Source organism: Anabas testudineus, chromosome 8 (assembly GCF_900324465.2).
Source record: "Anabas testudineus chromosome 8, fAnaTes1.2, whole genome shotgun sequence".
In the NCBI taxonomy this organism is placed as follows: domain Eukaryota; kingdom Metazoa; phylum Chordata; class Actinopteri; order Anabantiformes; family Anabantidae; genus Anabas; species Anabas testudineus.
Genome location: NC_046617.1, coordinates 13,997,272 through 14,016,635, shown reverse-complemented (window position 1 = coordinate 14,016,635; position 19,364 = coordinate 13,997,272). Strand labels below are relative to the sequence as shown.

Below are 19,364 nucleotides of genomic sequence, written 5' to 3'. Positions count from 1 at the left end.
ATGGAGGAAACTCCAGGTTTAAAATGACATAACTCATTCAATTCAACATTGTCCTGGTAATTAGTAAACTAGTAAATAGGACGTAGGCAGCTTGGTTATGGTGTTTATGCCACTTCACAAGAAAAGTTGAGCAAGCACATAAGCAAATTGCATCCTCTGTAGATTTATTCAGTTCCTCAGCCACATAAAATTTGTCCTCCATCCGGCGTTTTATGACATTTGAGTCTTTTCTGTGATAGAGATCTGAAGCTGCTGTATAATATCCTTTACAGACACTTAGACATTTTGATAGATGTCATCATTTGAGCTGTTGATGTCAGCACTTGCTGCCTGAAATGAAATGCATAGATATGCTGTTCATGTGCACTATTTTAAGAAAATAGAAAGTATAGCCGTGCTGTAACACAAGCTAAGCCGAAGTTTCATTCTTACCCAATCAAACCATAACATGCTGCAACAAGATTTACCTCGTTTGGGCCTGCAGTTTGTTTCTGCCTCTTCAGATTCTTTTTGCTGTACATTTCTTCCAGTACGTCGCGGAATTGTGTTCGTCTATTTTCATTTTTTGTTGAGTTTTTCTGTTTAAAAGGTTGAAGAGAAATTTATTTAAAAATATATTCGGAGCCTTCTTTCTGTATTAAGTTACAAAGGAAAGCAAGTCATTAACTGCTTTGTCATTTGCGGTGTTGTAAGAGCCTTTTCTGGTCAAGAATTAGCAGAGCCCATTGTTCCTGTTCCTCTTTTTACTTCTGTGGGCTTTTCCCCATTTAGTAAACAGATTTAGCAAGCATGTTTAACAGAAATGAAAGAAGTCAATCAGACACTTGTCTACAACCTTGTAGTTTTCTCTGCAGATGCTCTGAGTGCAGCCAGACTAGAAGAGAGGTCAGAGTTCAGTCAGTACTTTGTTACTTTTCAAGCTTGTATGTTTGAAGTCCTGATATTTACAACCTGTAAAAACACTACTACTCAAAGAAATTTACCTTTTTGAAAACGATAAGTGAAACTATTGTCAAGCTGTAGATGGTACAAATGGCAAAGAATATCCACAGATGAATGTACAATTCCGTTGGTTTAAAGTTTTCTGAAAACAAAGGAAACATTGTCCCAGATCATTTGAATCCAAGCATTTAAACATGCTGGACCTGTGCTTTTTCTCTTCAAAGAAGCGTCTTACCCCTTACTATAAGTGTTGTACCCGGTCCTACATACTGTCGGCCCTGTGTTGGCTCCCCAGGCCAAACTGCAGCACAGTGGTAGATCCCGCTGTCGTTAACATCAAGTGAATTGATGTGTAAAGAAGCTTTGTCCAGGCTGAATTTGTAAGAATTGCTACTCAAGTCAAGGTGATGGTGATGGTTGTTTTCTTTGAAAACGAACCACTCAAAAAGCATGCCATTTTCTGAACAGGCTGCAGTGATGGTACACTCCAGAACAGCGGATTGCCCTGCTTTCTCCTCAGCCTGACTGGCTGGCTGCCATAAGCAATTTTCTTTCCCAATGCTCTCTGAAATTAATAAAAAATATATTTTATATAAATATAATAATATTATAAAGTGTATTTCCTATAATTATATGACAGTTTTTTAGGAATAATCAGTGAACTATTACATCAGGAGCTTTGATGCCAAATTCATTGTGTTTGTTGAACAAACACTTCCCTGAAAAACATTATTCACTAAGTAAGGAATGTAGACACTGCAAGGACAGACGTATCAAAGACATCTTACCTGATACTTGTAGGTGAATGAGCAGGAGAGAAAACCAAAACAAATGGTCCATGTCCGTAGTTTAACGGCTTGTGAATGAGCTTCTGATTCCTTGGATGAGTGTATATATATGCTGACAAGGGGAAGTGGCTTTACTGCACTTCCTTGGCACTACTTGTTTTTTTCTGTTTAGTGCAGCTGAATGGTTACACTTTGCTATTTCATAAGGAGTTAGCACTTCATGACTTGATGACATTTATAATACAATAACACGACAAAATATTTGTACGGAATAGCAAGTAGCTTTATCTCTACATCTAACATTATAGATGAAGGTAAATAGTAGTTTTCTGACCACCAGACTATGTTAGCTGTAGAATTGAAACACTTTTACTTAAAGGAATAGTTTCTTTGCCATTTGCAGTGTTGCAGTTTTTCTCTTTTATTTAAACACCTCTGTCCACTGTGGTAAAACAGTTAATACCCAAAGACTGACACAGAGGACGACAAAGGACACGTTGGGTTTGCAAAATGTTCTAACACTGACAAAACCACAGTTACTTCAGCAAAACAGCAAAAATACACAATAAAAGCTCAATTTAAACAGTCATATACACAATAGACAACAAATTGCAGTTATCAATTTAAACTGCTGCAACTTTAGCGTGTGCCATACGCCTGTGCTTATGTTTATAGGATGAGGCAAAAAAGACAAGCAAGTATATCACAGCATTTATTGTATTATTTTTCCCTAAGTAGATTTTTATGATAGATAACAAATTGCTGTACTCTGCCCTCACCTGCTATTTTTTTACATGACAGTTCTAAAAAGTTAATTTTTGCTGTAATTTTGTGTGCTGGTTTGTCCTTAAACTGAAATTTAAAACCTACAGCAGACTCAATACACTCATTCAGTTTAATATTGGGCACAACAGGTTTCAGCCAAAATCGGAGAAACTGTGGAACATTTTCTTATTATCAGATTTATTTTTTTCTATACTGGTCAAACTCAAAAGGTAAACACTGTTCAGGAAAATAAACATAAAATAAACCAAAGAACATATATGAGAAATATTTAAATAATTGGATCTTTTGAAGATGGATGAAGACTGATTGATTGTTGGTTGAAGAATTGTGTGCAGGTGGTTGCATATAATAGTTGCATGTAGGGGTTTAAAATTATCCAAGTACTTTCTGTCAGCCATTCAAGTTTTGCATGACTTTCTGCCTTGGATGACTTTCTGACGTGTGTTAACTGATTTGACATACAAGGCATGAAAAAGTGCCAACACATTTGCAGGGGATGACTTGCTGTGCTCAGAAGGTGATGATGAAGATAAAGTGAATCCCACACTAATGAAGCGTGTCTAGAGAAAAACTGTAATGTCAGAAGTGAACCACTGGTCCCACCCAGTCTCTCCTCACTCACCCAGACCCGACGTCTTCATGTCCTATCGTGCAGCTCTTTGTGGGCGGATCATCTTCTGCTGTCAGTCACATTTTAGTCCAATCCAAATCTGCCCCTGTCTTTTCTCACGCCCCCTTCCACGTCGACCTGCACTCTCGCCATATTTTCAATCTTGTGTGCATCCCGCTGCCCGGTGTGCCATCAGGTTGAACAGGCGGTATCAACACGGCATTGCAGCGATAAAAGCATCTGTTCCAGAGCAAAAAAACAAAGCACTGCCTTGGCTTTCTAGCAGTATCGGTCGATCTATTCTGCAGCAATGAACATCTTTAGACTCATAGGGGACCTCTCTCATCTGGCTGCTATCATCATCCTGCTGCTCAAAATATGGAAAAGCAGGTCGTGTGCAGGTGAGCCCTAGCTTTATTATAAATACATTTGCTACACTGTGGGTTTCCTAATGATAGGAATCCACATGGCCTTTCTCTAGTTGTAAATGATAAAGAGTATAGCCTTGCGTCTCCTTAGCCAGTAAGCTCTAAGCTAACCTGCTACGTGCTAACTTTCCGTACTCATTCATTTGAGCCAATGTGTAATAGCGTTAGCAGGAAATGGGCTAACTCCCGAGACCAACTGCACTTATATCACTTAAACTGGTAGTTTATTGTCGTATTTGCATAACATATATAATCAATGTTGACTTAAGTAGCAGCAACATACAAAATATCTTAGCATCAGCTATGTTTAACTGCTCATTTACGTTAACTATGTTAGGACACGTTAAACCACGGATAGAGGGAGTGTGGAAGCTGCTGAAGCAGTTATATAGATAATAGATGAATAACAATAACAAAAATGCAACTTTTAACATACTAGTTTTTGGGTTTGCAGAGTTTCTCACGTTGGTTTTGCTTTCCTCTCATCACTCATCCATTCGCTCCTGCTCTGTTCATTTCAGTTTGGGGCTCGATTTTTTTGGTCTGGCTTCTGACGTGGCGTTCTAGAAGACGCTACGGAAGTAGCAAACCGGCTAAAACAGCCGCTAAAAGAGTAATTTTTACTTTTGTTAGCGCTAATAAAAATGTTATTTATAAGTAGTAGACCTCATCACTGGTAAACAACAAAGATAACACTGATTTGTATTGGGCTGTGTGATGCCTTTGCTGTGATTGGCCCTCTAGGCTGAAGAGTTCAAAGTTTAGCGGTTTCTAGAAAATACATGTTTATGTTTATGTTCAATATAAGTTCTCATTTATTATATTCGTTTTTTGAGGTATAATGTAAATCTGATTATCTTATGGAATAACCTTAAAACCTCTAATCTGTGCCAAGCCCAGTCATATATAGTTCACTGGAGTATTCCTCTTTTGTTTCTTACACTCCACTACCTCTCAAAAGAATATATTCCTCTTTTTACTCGTATAGGTACATTTATTTGATAGTTTTAATTATTTAATAGATGCTCACATTCTTCATACAAATATAGTCAAGTATTAAATGAAGTATAATTATGGATCAAACCACTTGGCTGATCTTAAAGTAACTTCAGGCTGTGTAGCTGCAGCATTTTTTATTGCTACTAATTGAATTTATGTTGACTATTATTTGTTATTATGCTATTATTCAAAATGAAATTCAACGTTTCAGATTAAATAAGGTGTATGAAGTATTTATCTACATCAAAATGTGCATTAATTAAACTTACCTAGGCCTGAAGGTTTTTTAACTATATCCAAAGGCTTATATTATTAACATCATCACATTTAATAGTGTTTAAAAGAGTTTAAAAGTGTTTCTCTTTTATCAGTAACCCTGAATTGATGCCAAGATAAATCTTTTTTTAGTGGAATACCTTCTACTTCTTGTACTTTAACTCAGGTGACAGAAAAAGGTGAAATAATAGGAACGAAACTTTAAGCTGGAAACTTTAAGCTGGTGGCTGGAGGCTGTCCCAGCATCCATTGAGCAAGAGTCAAGGCACAGGGCACATCCACACTCACATTTACACAACAGGTGGAAGGAAACCTATGCCAATGTGAGCTGACAGGTTAAAATATTTAGTTCAGTTGTGTTCAGTTCAGGGAACGGAATCATCTAGAAAGTATGGCGATTTCTCTGTAATTGTCTGTCACCCAAAATTTATGCTGTAAGAAGCACTGTTTGTCTGTGGTGAGGTCATAAAAGCAAACAGACTTAAATATTGACTTGTATATATGTATCCTCTCCTCACGCCCTATGATGTTTGAGGCATGTTCGGTGAGATCCCTGGTGACTGTATTATTCTATTTCATCATCATCATATCAATTTTGTTATGGATATTAAAGCTGTATTAGTGGCCATCTCTATGTATTTTTTAAACTAATCTAGATAGAAAAAAATCATAAATGGGGTACTGATGCATACAGTCTGACTTCTCATCCCTGTAAAATTAAGTCCAGAAGGAAAATATTGTTATTGGTGTCTGGGATTGCTGCTATTCATTATGTTTCCAGTAGATGCCACTGTTTGATAAAGCATTATGATTCAGACTACTAGCTAAGCTGTTGATGGCTTTAACATATCTTAACTTATATCTGCTTGATATTCTTATTTCAGGTATCTCTGGAAAGAGCCAAATCCTGTTTGCTATAGTGTTCACCACACGCTACTTGGATCTGCTGACCTCCTTCATCTCCCTCTATAACACATGCATGAAGGTAAGACACCAGTCATGTCTCGGTCTTGATGACATGATTAGCCTTTTGTGCAGCTCCCATATATCCACCTGTACCCTGGATGACTTTTTTGTTGTTGTTTACCAGGTGATCTACATTGGCTGTGCATATGCTACAGTCTACCTGATCTACATGAAGTTCAGGGCCACCTATGATGGAAATCATGACAGTTTTAGAGTGGAGTTTCTAGTTGTTCCTGTTGGAGGTCTCGCCGTTCTCATCAACCATGACTTCTCTTTCTTAGAGGTGGGTTCATTTTGTGTATTGGTGTCAATTGTGATGGACACATTTTGGAAATGTAAAATTAATTGTACTCATTCACATTCAAATTAAACATCTCTGTCATTAGATTCTTTGGACATTCTCCATCTATCTGGAGTCGGTGGCAATTCTGCCTCAGCTCTTCATGATTAGCAAGACCGGTGAGGCGGAGACAATCACCACCCACTACCTGTTCTGCCTGGGCCTGTATCGAGCCCTCTATCTCTTCAATTGGATCTGGCGTTTCTATTTTGAGGGCTTCTTCGACATGATTGCCATTGTAGCGGGAGTGGTCCAGACAGTCCTCTACTGTGACTTCTTCTACCTTTATGTCACCAAAGGTGGGTTTCCTACTGGTATCAATAATCAAAGCATCAAATCATGCAGCAGTCACATGCACTTGCTGTCGGTAATAAAGCGATCATTTTGTACAGTAATAAAATTCACAGTCATTCCCTGAAAAACCTCAATCTGAAGTTCAGCCATGGCTAATTTGAGACTTCAGCATGAGTATGACTTTTCTGAATAAAATGGGAATTTTCCAAAGTCACAGTACTGTGTTACTGTTCCTCAAAGATAAATAAATGTGGAAATGTGAATTGGATTTGGCTAAACCAGATGAAAAAAGAAAAGTATCATTGTATCTTCTCATGAAACCAAGATATTGGTTTCACATTAGAAAGCAGTTGCTTTTAAGGAAAACCAAGATTCAGTTTCAAAACCTGTAGTAGTTATAAGTTCAGTAACATTACAGTCCTCCCATATCTGCAAGTAAAGTCAAGGTTATGTTTATCTCTGACTTAGTCTTTGATAAAGTGAATTGCTGTTTATGTTGAACACAGATGTAGAAAAGCTTAAATGTAGTTTTGAAATGACTCAGATTTCCAAAGAGAGGATTTTAGGCTTGAATTTAGGTTGACCACCATGACTTGACTACAATGTTTTTAAGTTACTATATTTCTATTCCTATGCAGTAGTTTTCTACTGTACAACAAATGTATGTTTTGAATTTTCTTACTGATTTGGTTGTTGGCTAAAGGCTACAAAGAAAGGCAATCAGGACATGTGTTCATTTGCACTGTTACATTTTATGGATTTTCTTGACTTACTGTAGATGTAGTGTTAGTGTCTCCTCTGTAGGTTATAAAAAAACAAACACAAGAGCAAAGTCTGTTTATTTCAGTACAGTTATCCATAAAACATGCAGCAGTGTATGTTAATGACGGATCAGCCTTTTTTTCCAGACAGTCTTTTTTTTATGTCTGCATATCTTCTTTGCATTCATTCAAGCATTAAATTAACAGGAATGACACATCACTGTGTTTCTTCTGTGTGAAAATGTGTCTCATCATTTTTGAAGCTGTTACTGATCTAATCTGATTTGGATCTTCAGATGGGAAGGGCTATAGGTTTTCTATCATAGGGGGTAAATTCTCAACACAAATCAAAGCTGCTTGGAAATGGAAAATCTGGTACTTATTATTAGTGTGAAGGTAGTACACATCACGTATGGCAGCATTAACAAAATGATGCCCAGTGATGTTCCCACCTGTTGACTGTCTTAATGTTTTCTCTCCCCTCAGTGTTGAAAGGCAAGAAGCTGAGTCTGCCAGCATAAAACATTTCAGAGGAGATGGCGACTCCCAGCAGCCTCAGGGGGTGTGGAGATGACATCTTGGAATCTCGTGACCTATAGCAAAGGGATGCCTGAGACAGAGAGCCAACAAATGGGGAAAAACACTAGTCTTCTTGATTATTGCTGATGGAACTGGTAAATGCCAACAAACACCAGAGCTGAACAAAGACCATCCCAGATCAACCTTTGGATTTCTGTGTTCAGCATCTTGCCTTAAACTTATTTTCATTGCTGTTCAGATAGGAGAAAAGGCTTTTTTTTTTTTTTCTACGTGAGGTGTATACGCTTATCCTTTTTTTATTTTTTTAATAACGTCACAAATAGGGTCAACTCTGAGTACCTTGTTTGATTTGGTAATGAAATGCACAAATGTACAGTCATATTAAAGAGTGAGCTAAAGGAGATGTATCTGAGTGCCTGATAAGGATTATGTCCACTTTCTCACAGTATTTTTTTTTTACCTAAGTTTTTTTTTTCTCAGTAATTGTATGCATATTCTGTAATACATGTAACCCTATCTTGGAAACACTTTAAAGAGGCCAACACATGCATCAGTTTTTTAAAGTATTGCTAAATGTCACTCAAGACATTTAAGAACTTCTTTGTATGTAAAACTTATTCAGTTTGAGAAAATACTTCAATGCCAGCAATCCTTTGATTAAACCCTAACCCTAAAATGCATCAAGTGTTCAAGCTTTAATGTGGATTTCTTACAATCCAAACAATCCTACTTCACAATTTGGATGTAGATAGAACACAGACTTTGTTTCTGCTACTATTTCACCAGTGTAACTAACTTACAAACACGCACCAACTTTTTTGGTTTTGGTTGAAATCACTGACGTCAGAATAAAGCAATAATGAGTCACCGAGTATTGATCGTAGTTATAACGCCAGGATGAGAAGTGTGAAGTGCAGATATTTAGCACAAAAATCCTCCAGCACTTTGACTGGTTATGACATTTCAATAATTATGAATTAACAATTTCTGGAGTGTGAAACTGAGTAGCAGTGATCATTGTGTTCAATAGGTGCATTTCTTTTTAATTGAAAGGCCTCTTGGTAATTTCCAACTTTTTCCTAATTACTCTTTGTCATTTTTTTTGCATGATATCACCTCCATTAAAGATTTTATGAGAATCACCCTTGAGTGTTGTGGTTTATTTATTGAAATAATCCAAGCATTGATAATTTACAAAATTATGTGCCTTCAATTTTTCAGGCTTCCCATGTGACACAAAGCACATTCCTGCCAGAAATGAATAGAAAAGAAGTGTTGACAAGAAAGTATTTGGTGCTTCAGCTGTTCAGAATTGTGTTGTGTACCATACAACACTGGACTCTATTATTATAACTATTAACAGCAAACACCGAGAATTAATTTCTTTCTGGACAGAAGCAAAAACTATTCATTCTGATAAGCTTTTATTCTCAGCTGTATTACAAATGTTCAACATTATGCTCATTTTACACATGCACATCAAATATCCTTAAACATAAGGAACATAGAGGCATTTTCAGACTAATGAACTAATGCATGGCCACTGATTTGGATAAAAGTATGCTTTTTGACCATAAGTTGACATTGTCCTCTTTGTCTAGTACTTGAAATTAGCTGCCACTAGATGCATTTAGAATATGTGCAGATTAGATTTCAAAATAATGGCTGTATTTGGCTAATAAGGCAGCTGGAAGATTAATTGAATCATCACTTTGGATGATGTACATATTAAATAGCATCCAAACTATATATAAACATAAAATTACTGACACTTCTGAAACACTCAGAAAACACATTTAGACATATGTAGACATACAGTAACCACAATGGAATCTTAATGCTTACACAAACTACCAACCATATGACTTATTAGTGCTGATTTAAAGCCCCTGTATAGTCCAAGGTGAGCGCTGACAACCGAGAGAAGAAGCAGCAGCAGTTCCTACTGTATGTCTTTGGGTTTTGGAGTTTCTCCCTCAAACTCCTCCTGAGCTTTAACTTGCTGGTAGAAATAAAGGAGAAGACAAGAGAAGCCAATAAAGAGCTTGTGAAAACATTCTTACTAAAACATGGAATATGAAAGTGAAAGTCACGTCCACACATTAACCTCCATTGATTTATGTCATTAGACCAAATGTATTTAAAACTTTGTTAAAGCAACTGCAGCTGAGTTTACAGTACATTACCTTTGACAGAGGGTAATACTTGAGGATGGTGACGATTATGAAATAAAAAGCATTAACGATGAATGCAACAACAATGGAGAAGAGGGCGAGCCCAGAGAGCACAGAAAGCAGAGTCAACCCAGCTACAGACAACAGGATCACTGAAAGAGAACGAGAGAAATAACCGATCGTTGGCTGAACTCAGCATCGTTAACATCACATTGCGGAGGCTGATTCTGACATGAGTACACACATACCCTCGCAGAAAACAAAACCTATTGCAGACATAACAATGGTCACAAGGGCAAAAATTAGGAAAAGTCCAACAGGGACTGCAGCCATGGAGCTGAACAGCATCACCGTGAGAGCTAAGAAAGGGTGGCTGCTGAGATACCGCCCGACTCCTGAGTTCATCACCTGTGTTACCTGGTAAAGAGAGAAAGACGGCAAGCGTTTATAACAAATAAAGAACAAGAAACCAAGAAGGTCATTCTATTTTTAAGCAGATGCCCGACTTTAGTTACCCTCGGGTCATCATAAAGGCCATTCAACATAGTGGTCCATCTTCCCCACAGCTGCTGAAAGTCAGCCTCACTGTTGCTGCTGCTGCTGCTGTTTCTGCTGCCACCACTTTTGCTGTTGGTGTGCTGCATCTTCACACACTTCTCACCTGAAAGAAACCCAGAAAAATAAATCCATCTAAGTCAGCTTAACTGGTAAAATCCCACCGGTGAACTTAAATATCAACCTGACAATTGTTCTTACAGCTTTTTAGTGCAGTTCTCCACTTAGATTTCAATAAAAAGTTACAGAACAGATTCCCTCAAGCTCCAACAATAGTCATGTAGCTAACAGCTAAATTGCTGCTAGATAAATTATACTTTTCTAAATCAACAGGACATATTTTGTTGGCTATGTACAGACCTGCCCAGTGTCGTAAACCTGGCTGGAGTCTCAGCAGATGCCAGCTCACAACATGTGAAACTGTAAGTTGCCTGAAACACTCCAGCAGCAGCAGCAGCTCTGCCCTTTTAAACTCACACCCTCTTGTTCTTCTTCGTCTTCCTCCTTCTTCTTCCTCTTTTCTTCCTGATTTCTGGAAGAGAAAATCTGAAAGGCTTGCTGAGGTAGTGCTGCCATCTGCTGTTCACCAAATGTCCACAGGAAATTCATGGCTAATTTTATTATAATGAATATTTACAGATGTCATGATGGACAACTAATTATTAGTGTGAGTATAACAAACAAATGTACCATAAGTATTCATAATAATTGCACGGGTACTGTAAAGCTCTGGTTTCTGAGACCAATCTTCCTGCTGCAGGACATAGCAGTGTCTCCTTCATCTCTGACATATTACTCATTATCACTGAAGGACCCCTGTCATTAATTATGATAGATACCATGACCAGCCGTCTCCTCTGCTGCCTAATTGCGCCATAAAACACCCGTTGTTTTTATTAGATAGGTGATTCATTATCAAATGATTTGTTTGTGCCATTCAGGAAGTTTTCTTACTTGTATTTGTATTACAGTAAAACTCCAGCAAACTGCAATTTGCATGCAGCAGGCAGCTTTTTAATTATGATTATTGATCAGACCTTTGATGTTTTCATTTAATGTTGAACTGTTGCTGTGCTTGGTTTGTTGAGGGAAATCACAACAGTGCTTCTCCAGGCGTCCAGCAGAGGGGGTTCCCAGTTTGCATCCCAGCTGTCAGTGTGAAATGGCTCCATAAAAATAATAGCCACACTTTCTGCCCCTCGCTCTGCTCTGTCCTGCTATTAGGCGGCAACAGCTAGATTTGTCTGTCAAGATGGAGACTGATCAGAATATTAAATAACTGAACTTCACCACCACCACTGATTACTTCTTTAATCAAAGATAGGAATTGCCGGTCTTGCCAGCGTTGTCCACAAATTAAGTTTAGCCCCTTGCGTTTTGAGCATTGCATTAGATATATGTGAGCACATAAGAGCTCAGAGAGAGAGAGAGAGAGAGAGAGAGAGAGAAATGGCTGTTTTGAGCTACACCAGAGAGAGACACCCTCGGGACCAGTGATGACAACTTCTTTGGCTATACAAATTAATCACACTCTTTTGTATTGAATGCAGGGAAAGAATTTGGGGAGAGAGAGAAGGAGAGAGACTGCATCCACCTCTCCAGACTGCTGAGCACAATGAACTCGGTGAACCAAGCCTCCGGTTAAATGGGAGTGAGTGCGCGGAGTTTGTGCACAAACAACAAGGAATTCCCAAAAATGAATTGCAACAGTTTTTGCTGCTGTTTTTTTTGTATTCCAAACTTTTTTATGGCACGTCCACATCATTATCTGCCTCAATAGTTGGAAGCTCCTCCTGTCTTGTCCTATACTTTGGATTTCACTGCACCCTGAGCTGCAGGTTGCTGCAAAGCTTTACCACATAATTTCTGTCTTGTAGCCCAGTTGTCAGCCCACTGCTTCACAAACTGTTCACAGCTGAGAAATATGTGAGGGAGCAAACATATACAGTCATCTGTCAAACAGCCAGCAGGTGTCCAGCTCTTCTGTGTATTAATATACTGCTCCATTGTATACATTATGTACTAGTTTCATATGTACTGTAATATTGACTGTTGATAATATATAAGCAGACAGGCGTCAATCAAATTGAACCAAATACAAACAGTACAGCAACACTTCAATTAGGCAGTGATCAGTATGTGAAATAAACAAAAAGAAAAAACACTAAAGCAAGACATTTAACATCACTGGAGATGCTTTGTGGTCATTAAATCAGACTTTCACTGTGATTCTCTGATTACTTACGTCAATTAAAGTATAAAAATGTTTGTGTGTCCCTAATTTTGTTACTTATATCAATAAAAAGTTAGACCTGCCAAAATACATCACATACTCAGAACATTTCAAAAGTGACATAAAGAAAATGAAAGACTAGCTACAGTGTTTACTTGCATTAAAGCTGCAGTACACATTTTTTCAAACGTTCTTTGTTACTAGAAACACGTCAAAACCACAATAAACATCTATTCATATGCTATAAACCTCACAGCTTATCAAACATGTTTCAGATATGTGCATCATGACATATCCAACATTTGTACATGAAAAGAAAAAGACAGATTCAAACTGTTGTTCCATATCTCTTGAGACAAATAACTTTTGTAACAGGCAGCCTGGTCTCCTACATGAAGGGAGATGAAAATTGAATGTTCCTAATGTGTCCCATATACCTTGGTGCAGAAATATATTTGTGGGTCTGAGTGCAAATTGACTGTACAATATGTCTACTGGCACGTGCCGGTCCGCTCGACAGATTGCAGCCAAAGTGTGATTGATGGGCTGTCAGCAAATTCCAATTTGCATCTGCTGATTGTAAAAACTAATCACTGCAAGAGGAGGAGCGACGAAGACCATGAAATAGTCAGAAATCTCCTGTGGTGTCTATGTCAACTGTTGCATGCCCATCTCTTGTGTGTGTGGCTTCCACAATTATATTGTGTTATGTTACTGACGTGTGTGCTTCACTGACAATCTGCTGTTTTTAATGAGAAAATGAGAAGGACCTGGTGCTGTTTTCCCCTTGTTTTGGCTTGTCAAACTCAATGCCCACACCTCTCCATCATGCTATCTGTGTCTAACCCTGCCTCTCTACTAGTCCTTCCTTTGTTCACCTCTCTTTGAAGTTGCACAGGAGCGTTCAGCCAACAGCTGGCAACAGGAGAACAAAATGTCTTTGGAGTCTGCCCTGTGTCAAATAGGATCGTCCTCATTGTCAGTGGTTGTCATTTTGCCAGATGAAGGGGGCCTTTTTCGGTTCCTGTCCACCGACTGTGGAGAACGAGAGGCTCAAAGGGAACTCCCTGGAGGGTGGTAAAGGGCGCTGCGGAGGACAGAGTCACAACCTCTCAACCTCTCAACCTCTCAAAGCTCATCAACACCTGCAACTGCATCACTGCTCTCTCTCTCTCTCTCTCACACACACACAAGATGTGGTATGTTAGGTACAATGTAAAATTTCTCAAGGACCTATTATGCAGGCACAATAAATTTAATACATTTATTTCAACCTTAGTATTAATTATTAGGATTATTGAACAGAATATGATACAAATCCTAAAGTGACAGTTCTGTGTTAAAGGTTCTGTATGTAAATGTTGTACAGATGCAATGTATGCTTTGCTCTACTTGTTTTATGTTAGTTAGGTCTTTGAACATATCATTCCTTCAACATGTTATATTGCTTGGAAACATTTGTTGTGCATAAATAATTCAACATGCACATGCATTCATAATTCAAATATGAATGCATGTGATGAAATTTTGCACATTTCAGGTAGGGATACGTTAGCATATTGATGTGACATGGCAATTGGATGCCAGGCTCAAAGATGCCACCCAGTCACTTAAATTAAAACTGCTTGCAAAACAAAGAACTGTGATTTGTAGCCACTGGGAAAATTAAGAAGAACTGAGTGACTTGTAGCTAGCTCTCTTGATGTGGGAGCTTTTCACTGCACACACGCTACGTTCACACTACTGTGTTGTTGTGTTCAGCCCGTTTATTTACATGCTATGCTCACAGGGCAGTTGTCTGATGTACAATGGCAGTGATTTGTTTTTACAAGTCATTCCTTTTTTTTCTGTTACATGCACCATCCATAGTGTGGATGCTGCTGACTGAGTTTGATCATGTTTTTACATTTGGCCCAAAAAATTCAACAACCCACATTCTACATGTAGGTAAAAAGGAAGTTTATGAGTGATGTTACAGCCCAAATGAAAATAGAATCAACCTCCTCTGGCAAAATAAACAGCTGACACTCATGTTGCCTGTTTGCATTCATCAGAGCCTTTTACATCTTTGTTGATAAAGCTTAGCATCAGGCTTGTGTTTTTCATCCACCTCATTATGGACAGTGATTGAATTTGCAATATTTAATTAGCACATTTCTTACATTCAATTATAATGAATCAACACTGCTGTGCCTTTTCATCAGTTAGATGCAAAATCTATGAGATGCCATTGAATTACAAAGCAGTGTGGAAATTTGCAAAAGTTGGGTCAGTGGGTTTGCAGTTAGAAAAATGGCACCTGAAAGAAATATGGATCTGATCAGTAAAATGTTAAGTTTTGTTTTTTTTTTTCTGCTCCTCATCATATATGCAGTTTCTTTCTTAGCTCTGATATTTGATGGATTGCTGTTGCTGACATTTGTTTTTGCATTTTGATGCATGATTTGAAATATGATTAAAGGGGAATAGGGCTAAAAGCTGCTGCAGGATTAGTGGCAGCTCTTGAGAAAGGTAAGAATAGAAATGAGGTGGAGGAGTGGTTGCAGAGGTTGTGATTAAAGAAAAAGGTCATAATATACACTCATCTTTTATTTTATGCACGTTTGTGAAAGTCTGACCAGAAGAAAACATTTGAACTAGAGGAAAAGAGAGGGAGAGAGGATGAATAGGTGTGGCAACATGGGGCTGCAAGAGGAGTTCCTCTGTTTCATTAAAACTGTTGTCATGTTTTGTATTTCCCATCACTTCATTATGTGTCCCACAGGAAAGCAAGATGAGTCTATTCTGCCCATGCATCACGGCTTTAATGTCAGCTACAGGTTTCACTCCTTACTCTCCAGTTGACAGTTTGAAAACCAGCAAGAAAAAAAACTTTTTGTTGAAGTGGTTACTGGAGTTTACCACATAGCTGGTGTCCTCTCATCAGTCGGAAATGCTCTGTGATGTGTTTGAATAAATCTTTTATGATGCAAACATTAACTCTCATTAATTCCTCAGGTGTGGTGCATAATATTTCACCCACACACATACACGATATACAAATCAAAAACCCACACCCACTGCCAGCGTCAAATTCACAGGTGACCTTTTGTTTCTGTAGCCGTTTGGACTTACAGTTTGTTTGATGCTCCAACCACCTTGAATTAAGCACTACTCCAACATCAAGGTTGCTGTGGTTAGCTAGATGAAAGCAGAGCGTGTTGCATGGTGGGCAGTACATTAAACAGCCAGCAGCGAGGCAGCTGGGGAGAGGGACTAGGCGTGATGAAAGGGGGGATTAGCATGGCTTCATCATCTTCCTCTATCACGAGAAAACCATGAGTGCTACATGAAGCTACTACGTGATTGTCAGGAGAGGAGATCAGTCAGTTTGCTGGTTTAAAAACATAAAAGAGCATCAGTGCACTTCACTTGTCTGAGCTAGTAGACATTTTTATACTTGACTAAAACCTAAAAAAAAGGTGATTGGACTTGATTGAATGGCTTTAGTCCCATCCTCTCAGAGAGTCCTGTGATCAAAGCGACAGCTGGAAAACTAAATCTCCACCTCCAGTAATGACCTCATAAAACCATAATGACAGAACAAGTCACTCCCACAGTGCAGGGCTACTTGTGGTTCCTAGAGTTTCCAAATGTAGGATGTGGCACAGAGACTTTAGCTATGAAGCTTTTCTCCTGTGGAACCAGCTCTCAGTTCAGGTTTGGGAGGCAGACACTCTCTCTACTTTTAAGACTTTACAACTTTTGCTTCCTGAAGAAACTCTGAACCATCTGTTAGTTATTCTCCTACAGACTAAGACTGCTAGGGGAACTCCTCTTCGCTCCCTACTTGTCATGAACTTTGTATCTTCTTTCTCCGTAGCTGTGCTTCTTCATCTCTTTGTCTCTCTGTGCCTTTCTGCAGGCATCTCCGACCTCTGAGCTGTTTTTAGTGTGCACTTACTGACTCTAACAACCTGTCCATCTCAGTCTGTCCCAAAAAATGCTGTTGTGAAGAACTGATGAAGCCTCCAGGATAGAAGGTGAAACAAAATGAAGAGCTTAAAGTAAGTCCAGTTTCTATTGCAAAAACACAGATTAAACAGGACAGACATTTCGCAATATGGACACATACCGCTTCTATTGATACCTCAAGTGGGAATACAGACTTGGACATATTCCATAATGCACACTACAAAACATGAGGAATAGCAACAACAGTAGGAAGAGGAGTGGAGATCTTCACTGAAAACTGAAATAAAGTTCTGTGGTTTGAGCCGTGTTTGGCTGCATAGTATGATATTCAGATTAAAGTTGTTATTGTAAATACAATCCTGCTCACTTGCCTCTAATCACTTTGTTCCTGAATATAATCCTACATGTTAAAGCTTCATCACCCTAGAGTATAATTTTGTCACTAAGAAGGCATCATTTTCCATCAGCTGTAGTCCCAGTCACTAAAAGGCTCAGGTGTGACACTCTTGCGATTGTAATTCTGCAGACAGAAATTGTCACTGATGTCTGTTGTCCTTTCAGTCGATATTCTGTGGGTGGTGAAACTTGTTAGAAAATCAATTTCGTGTAAAGAGTTGAGTCACAAGACAAAGTGATGCTGTTTTGTCAGTTTTTTTTATTATTATTTATTTCAAACACTTGGCCTGACTACACAAATTATGAAAACCAGTTATTGCTCAATAAGAAAAATGAATTGAGTATTTTTTAGAGAGCCTGGAGCAATCACATAACACACAGATCAGGGGCCGACACAATAGCATTAAAAGGCAATCCAAAAACAACTGCTCTGCTACCTTAGAGAATAACATATCAGAATGAAGAAAGGCAGCACAGTCCTGTACCACAAACTCTTTAACACACAAAAGTGAACATAGTAGCTTTTGCCTCTGTATTGGATTGTTACCGGTATTCTGTTGTAAATATACTTTATTTTAAACAGGCAGTTTGTGATTTAAACACTTTAAAAGCTTCTTGGGATGCCTCCTCAAGGTTAAGTGAATGTATTCATGCAATAAATAGAAAGTGCCATGCTCATCTGGAGAAGCAGACACCTAAAAGTGGATCATCTGCCGCTGAAAGATGTCGTGACTCACTACAGTGTTGCTGTGTAAAAGCAGCAAGAGCAAATCATTTTGCTCAGCATATACTGTAAATGGTAATCATAAAGATCCTATAACTTTTTTTCAGTGCATTCATTATCTTGTGAATCTCCCAACATTGGAGTTTTCTATTTCCTATAAAAGCTTCACTGAGCAAATGTGTGATGTTACAGCAGCATGAAATCAAATGACTCACTGTAAAGTGAATGGGTTGCTAGCACTTCGTATTACAGTCCAACCGTACACGTCTTTGTGGACCAGGTTTGCAAATTCACTGCAGTAAAAGTCAAATCAAACATTCATTTTGTACTAATGAGTACTACAAACTTACAATCAACTATTTTTACAGACAGATGCTGAAACTCCTCATAGGACATGTCTAAAATGACACATTCAGATGTCAATTAGACAGATCTCATTCAGTCTCAGGGGCTTTCTGGAAATTGGAAGCCCAGCTCCTTATAGTTTGTATTCCATTTTACACACACAACATTAACACAGCAAGCTTTTGCACTAGAGATGATTGCAAATCTGTTCTTATCTTATCTTCTCAGCTGCTATCATATCAGAAGCAATATGCACATATTACAGAAAGAAAATATCACATGCTGCAAGAAAACATCTGTTTATATTATTAAAATGTAGTTGGATAACTTGATTAACATGCTGTATTTAAAAACTTTAATTTAGAGACTCTCTAGAAATTTAGAGACTCTTGCCCCTACAGCTACATTGCATGATCGATTTTCCTGCTTTGGATATTGACCGACACATACAATAAATAGCCTTGACAAAGACTCTGGAATGCACATTCTTTTGCAGTAAAAGCTCAGAAGGTGCAATATGTCTTGTAACCCTTTATTTTTACTCTTTAATATTTGTTTCTGTTTTTCTCTGGCTACGAAATGGCACACACCAGCCAGGAGTGCAAATAAATAAATAGTTTGAATGTGCACACACGTGTCTGCACACACTCACTCAGCGGCAGACCAATCACAGCAGCAGCCAGGTTCATCCATCTTTATTACAGCAGCAACACCCTGAAAGACGTGGCAGTTAGCACACACATACACAAGCACGCATGAAGACATACGCACTTCTTTCCATCGTTCTCTCTTCATCCTCTCGTTTTTTCCTCCTTCCGACTCTCCTCCATCTGTTGCATAAGCTTCACGTGAGATGGCTGATAACACCTTTATCAGGTGGAGCTACTGTATAGCACATTGTGGATGAACAGCACAGTGACTGCAGATTATACAACGTGGTGATTTATTGAACAAAGCCAGTCACATGCGGTCTCGCTGAAACAAAGAAGGTTTTTGTTCAGTAGCTGGTGATTCGAATGTTTCTGCAGGGGAATGTCAGTTAACAGCTGAGCTGTATTTTGCAGGATGCTTTCTAAATGAGAGAGGTGTTAATTGGCTTGTCATGAGCTCGTTGTACTGACAAATGGTAGAGTGTGAACACGAGACAGACACTGATTGGCTCACTGTGCCTCTGGATGTAACCAGGGGGAGTTAGAAAGATGACACACTTGTGTTGCTTTAACTTTAATCAGAAGTGATTATTGATGCATAAA

At 38.5% G+C, this 19,364-nt stretch overlaps 3 protein-coding genes across 3 annotated transcripts; 1 reads left to right on the top strand and 2 right to left on the bottom strand.

Moving 5' to 3' along the window:
- Nucleotides 1-216: 216 nt before the first annotated feature.
- si:ch211-139g16.8 (immunoglobulin superfamily member 6) lies at nt 217-1,878 on the bottom strand. Its single transcript, XM_026359921.1, has 6 exons — nt 1,731-1,878; nt 1,178-1,507; nt 984-1,084; nt 836-874; nt 468-578; nt 217-330 (listed from the first exon to the last, which is right to left on the bottom strand). Exons 1-6 carry the CDS (start codon nt 1,780-1,782, stop codon nt 277-279), a joined length of 687 nt encoding a protein of 228 aa, XP_026215706.1. The 5' UTR covers nt 1,783-1,878; the 3' UTR covers nt 217-276.
- Nucleotides 1,879-3,254: 1,376 nt separating this feature from the next.
- Nucleotides 3,255-8,873, top strand: LOC113163366 (ER lumen protein-retaining receptor 2-like). The gene is made up of 5 exons (XM_026361919.2): nt 3,255-3,527; nt 5,714-5,814; nt 5,920-6,078; nt 6,182-6,434; nt 7,677-8,873. The coding sequence occupies exons 1-5, from the start codon at nt 3,437-3,439 to the stop codon at nt 7,709-7,711; spliced, it is 639 nt and encodes a 212-aa protein (XP_026217704.1). The 5' UTR covers nt 3,255-3,436; the 3' UTR covers nt 7,712-8,873.
- A 68-nt stretch (nt 8,874-8,941) lies between these two features.
- On the bottom strand, nt 8,942-10,958 carry LOC113159858 (promethin). Its single transcript, XM_026356815.1, has 5 exons — nt 10,820-10,958; nt 10,420-10,565; nt 10,153-10,321; nt 9,917-10,056; nt 8,942-9,732 (listed from the first exon to the last, which is right to left on the bottom strand). The coding sequence occupies exons 2-5, from the start codon at nt 10,546-10,548 to the stop codon at nt 9,673-9,675; spliced, it is 498 nt and encodes a 165-aa protein (XP_026212600.1). The 5' UTR covers nt 10,549-10,565; nt 10,820-10,958; the 3' UTR covers nt 8,942-9,672.
- Nucleotides 10,959-19,364: the final 8,406 nt, after the last annotated feature.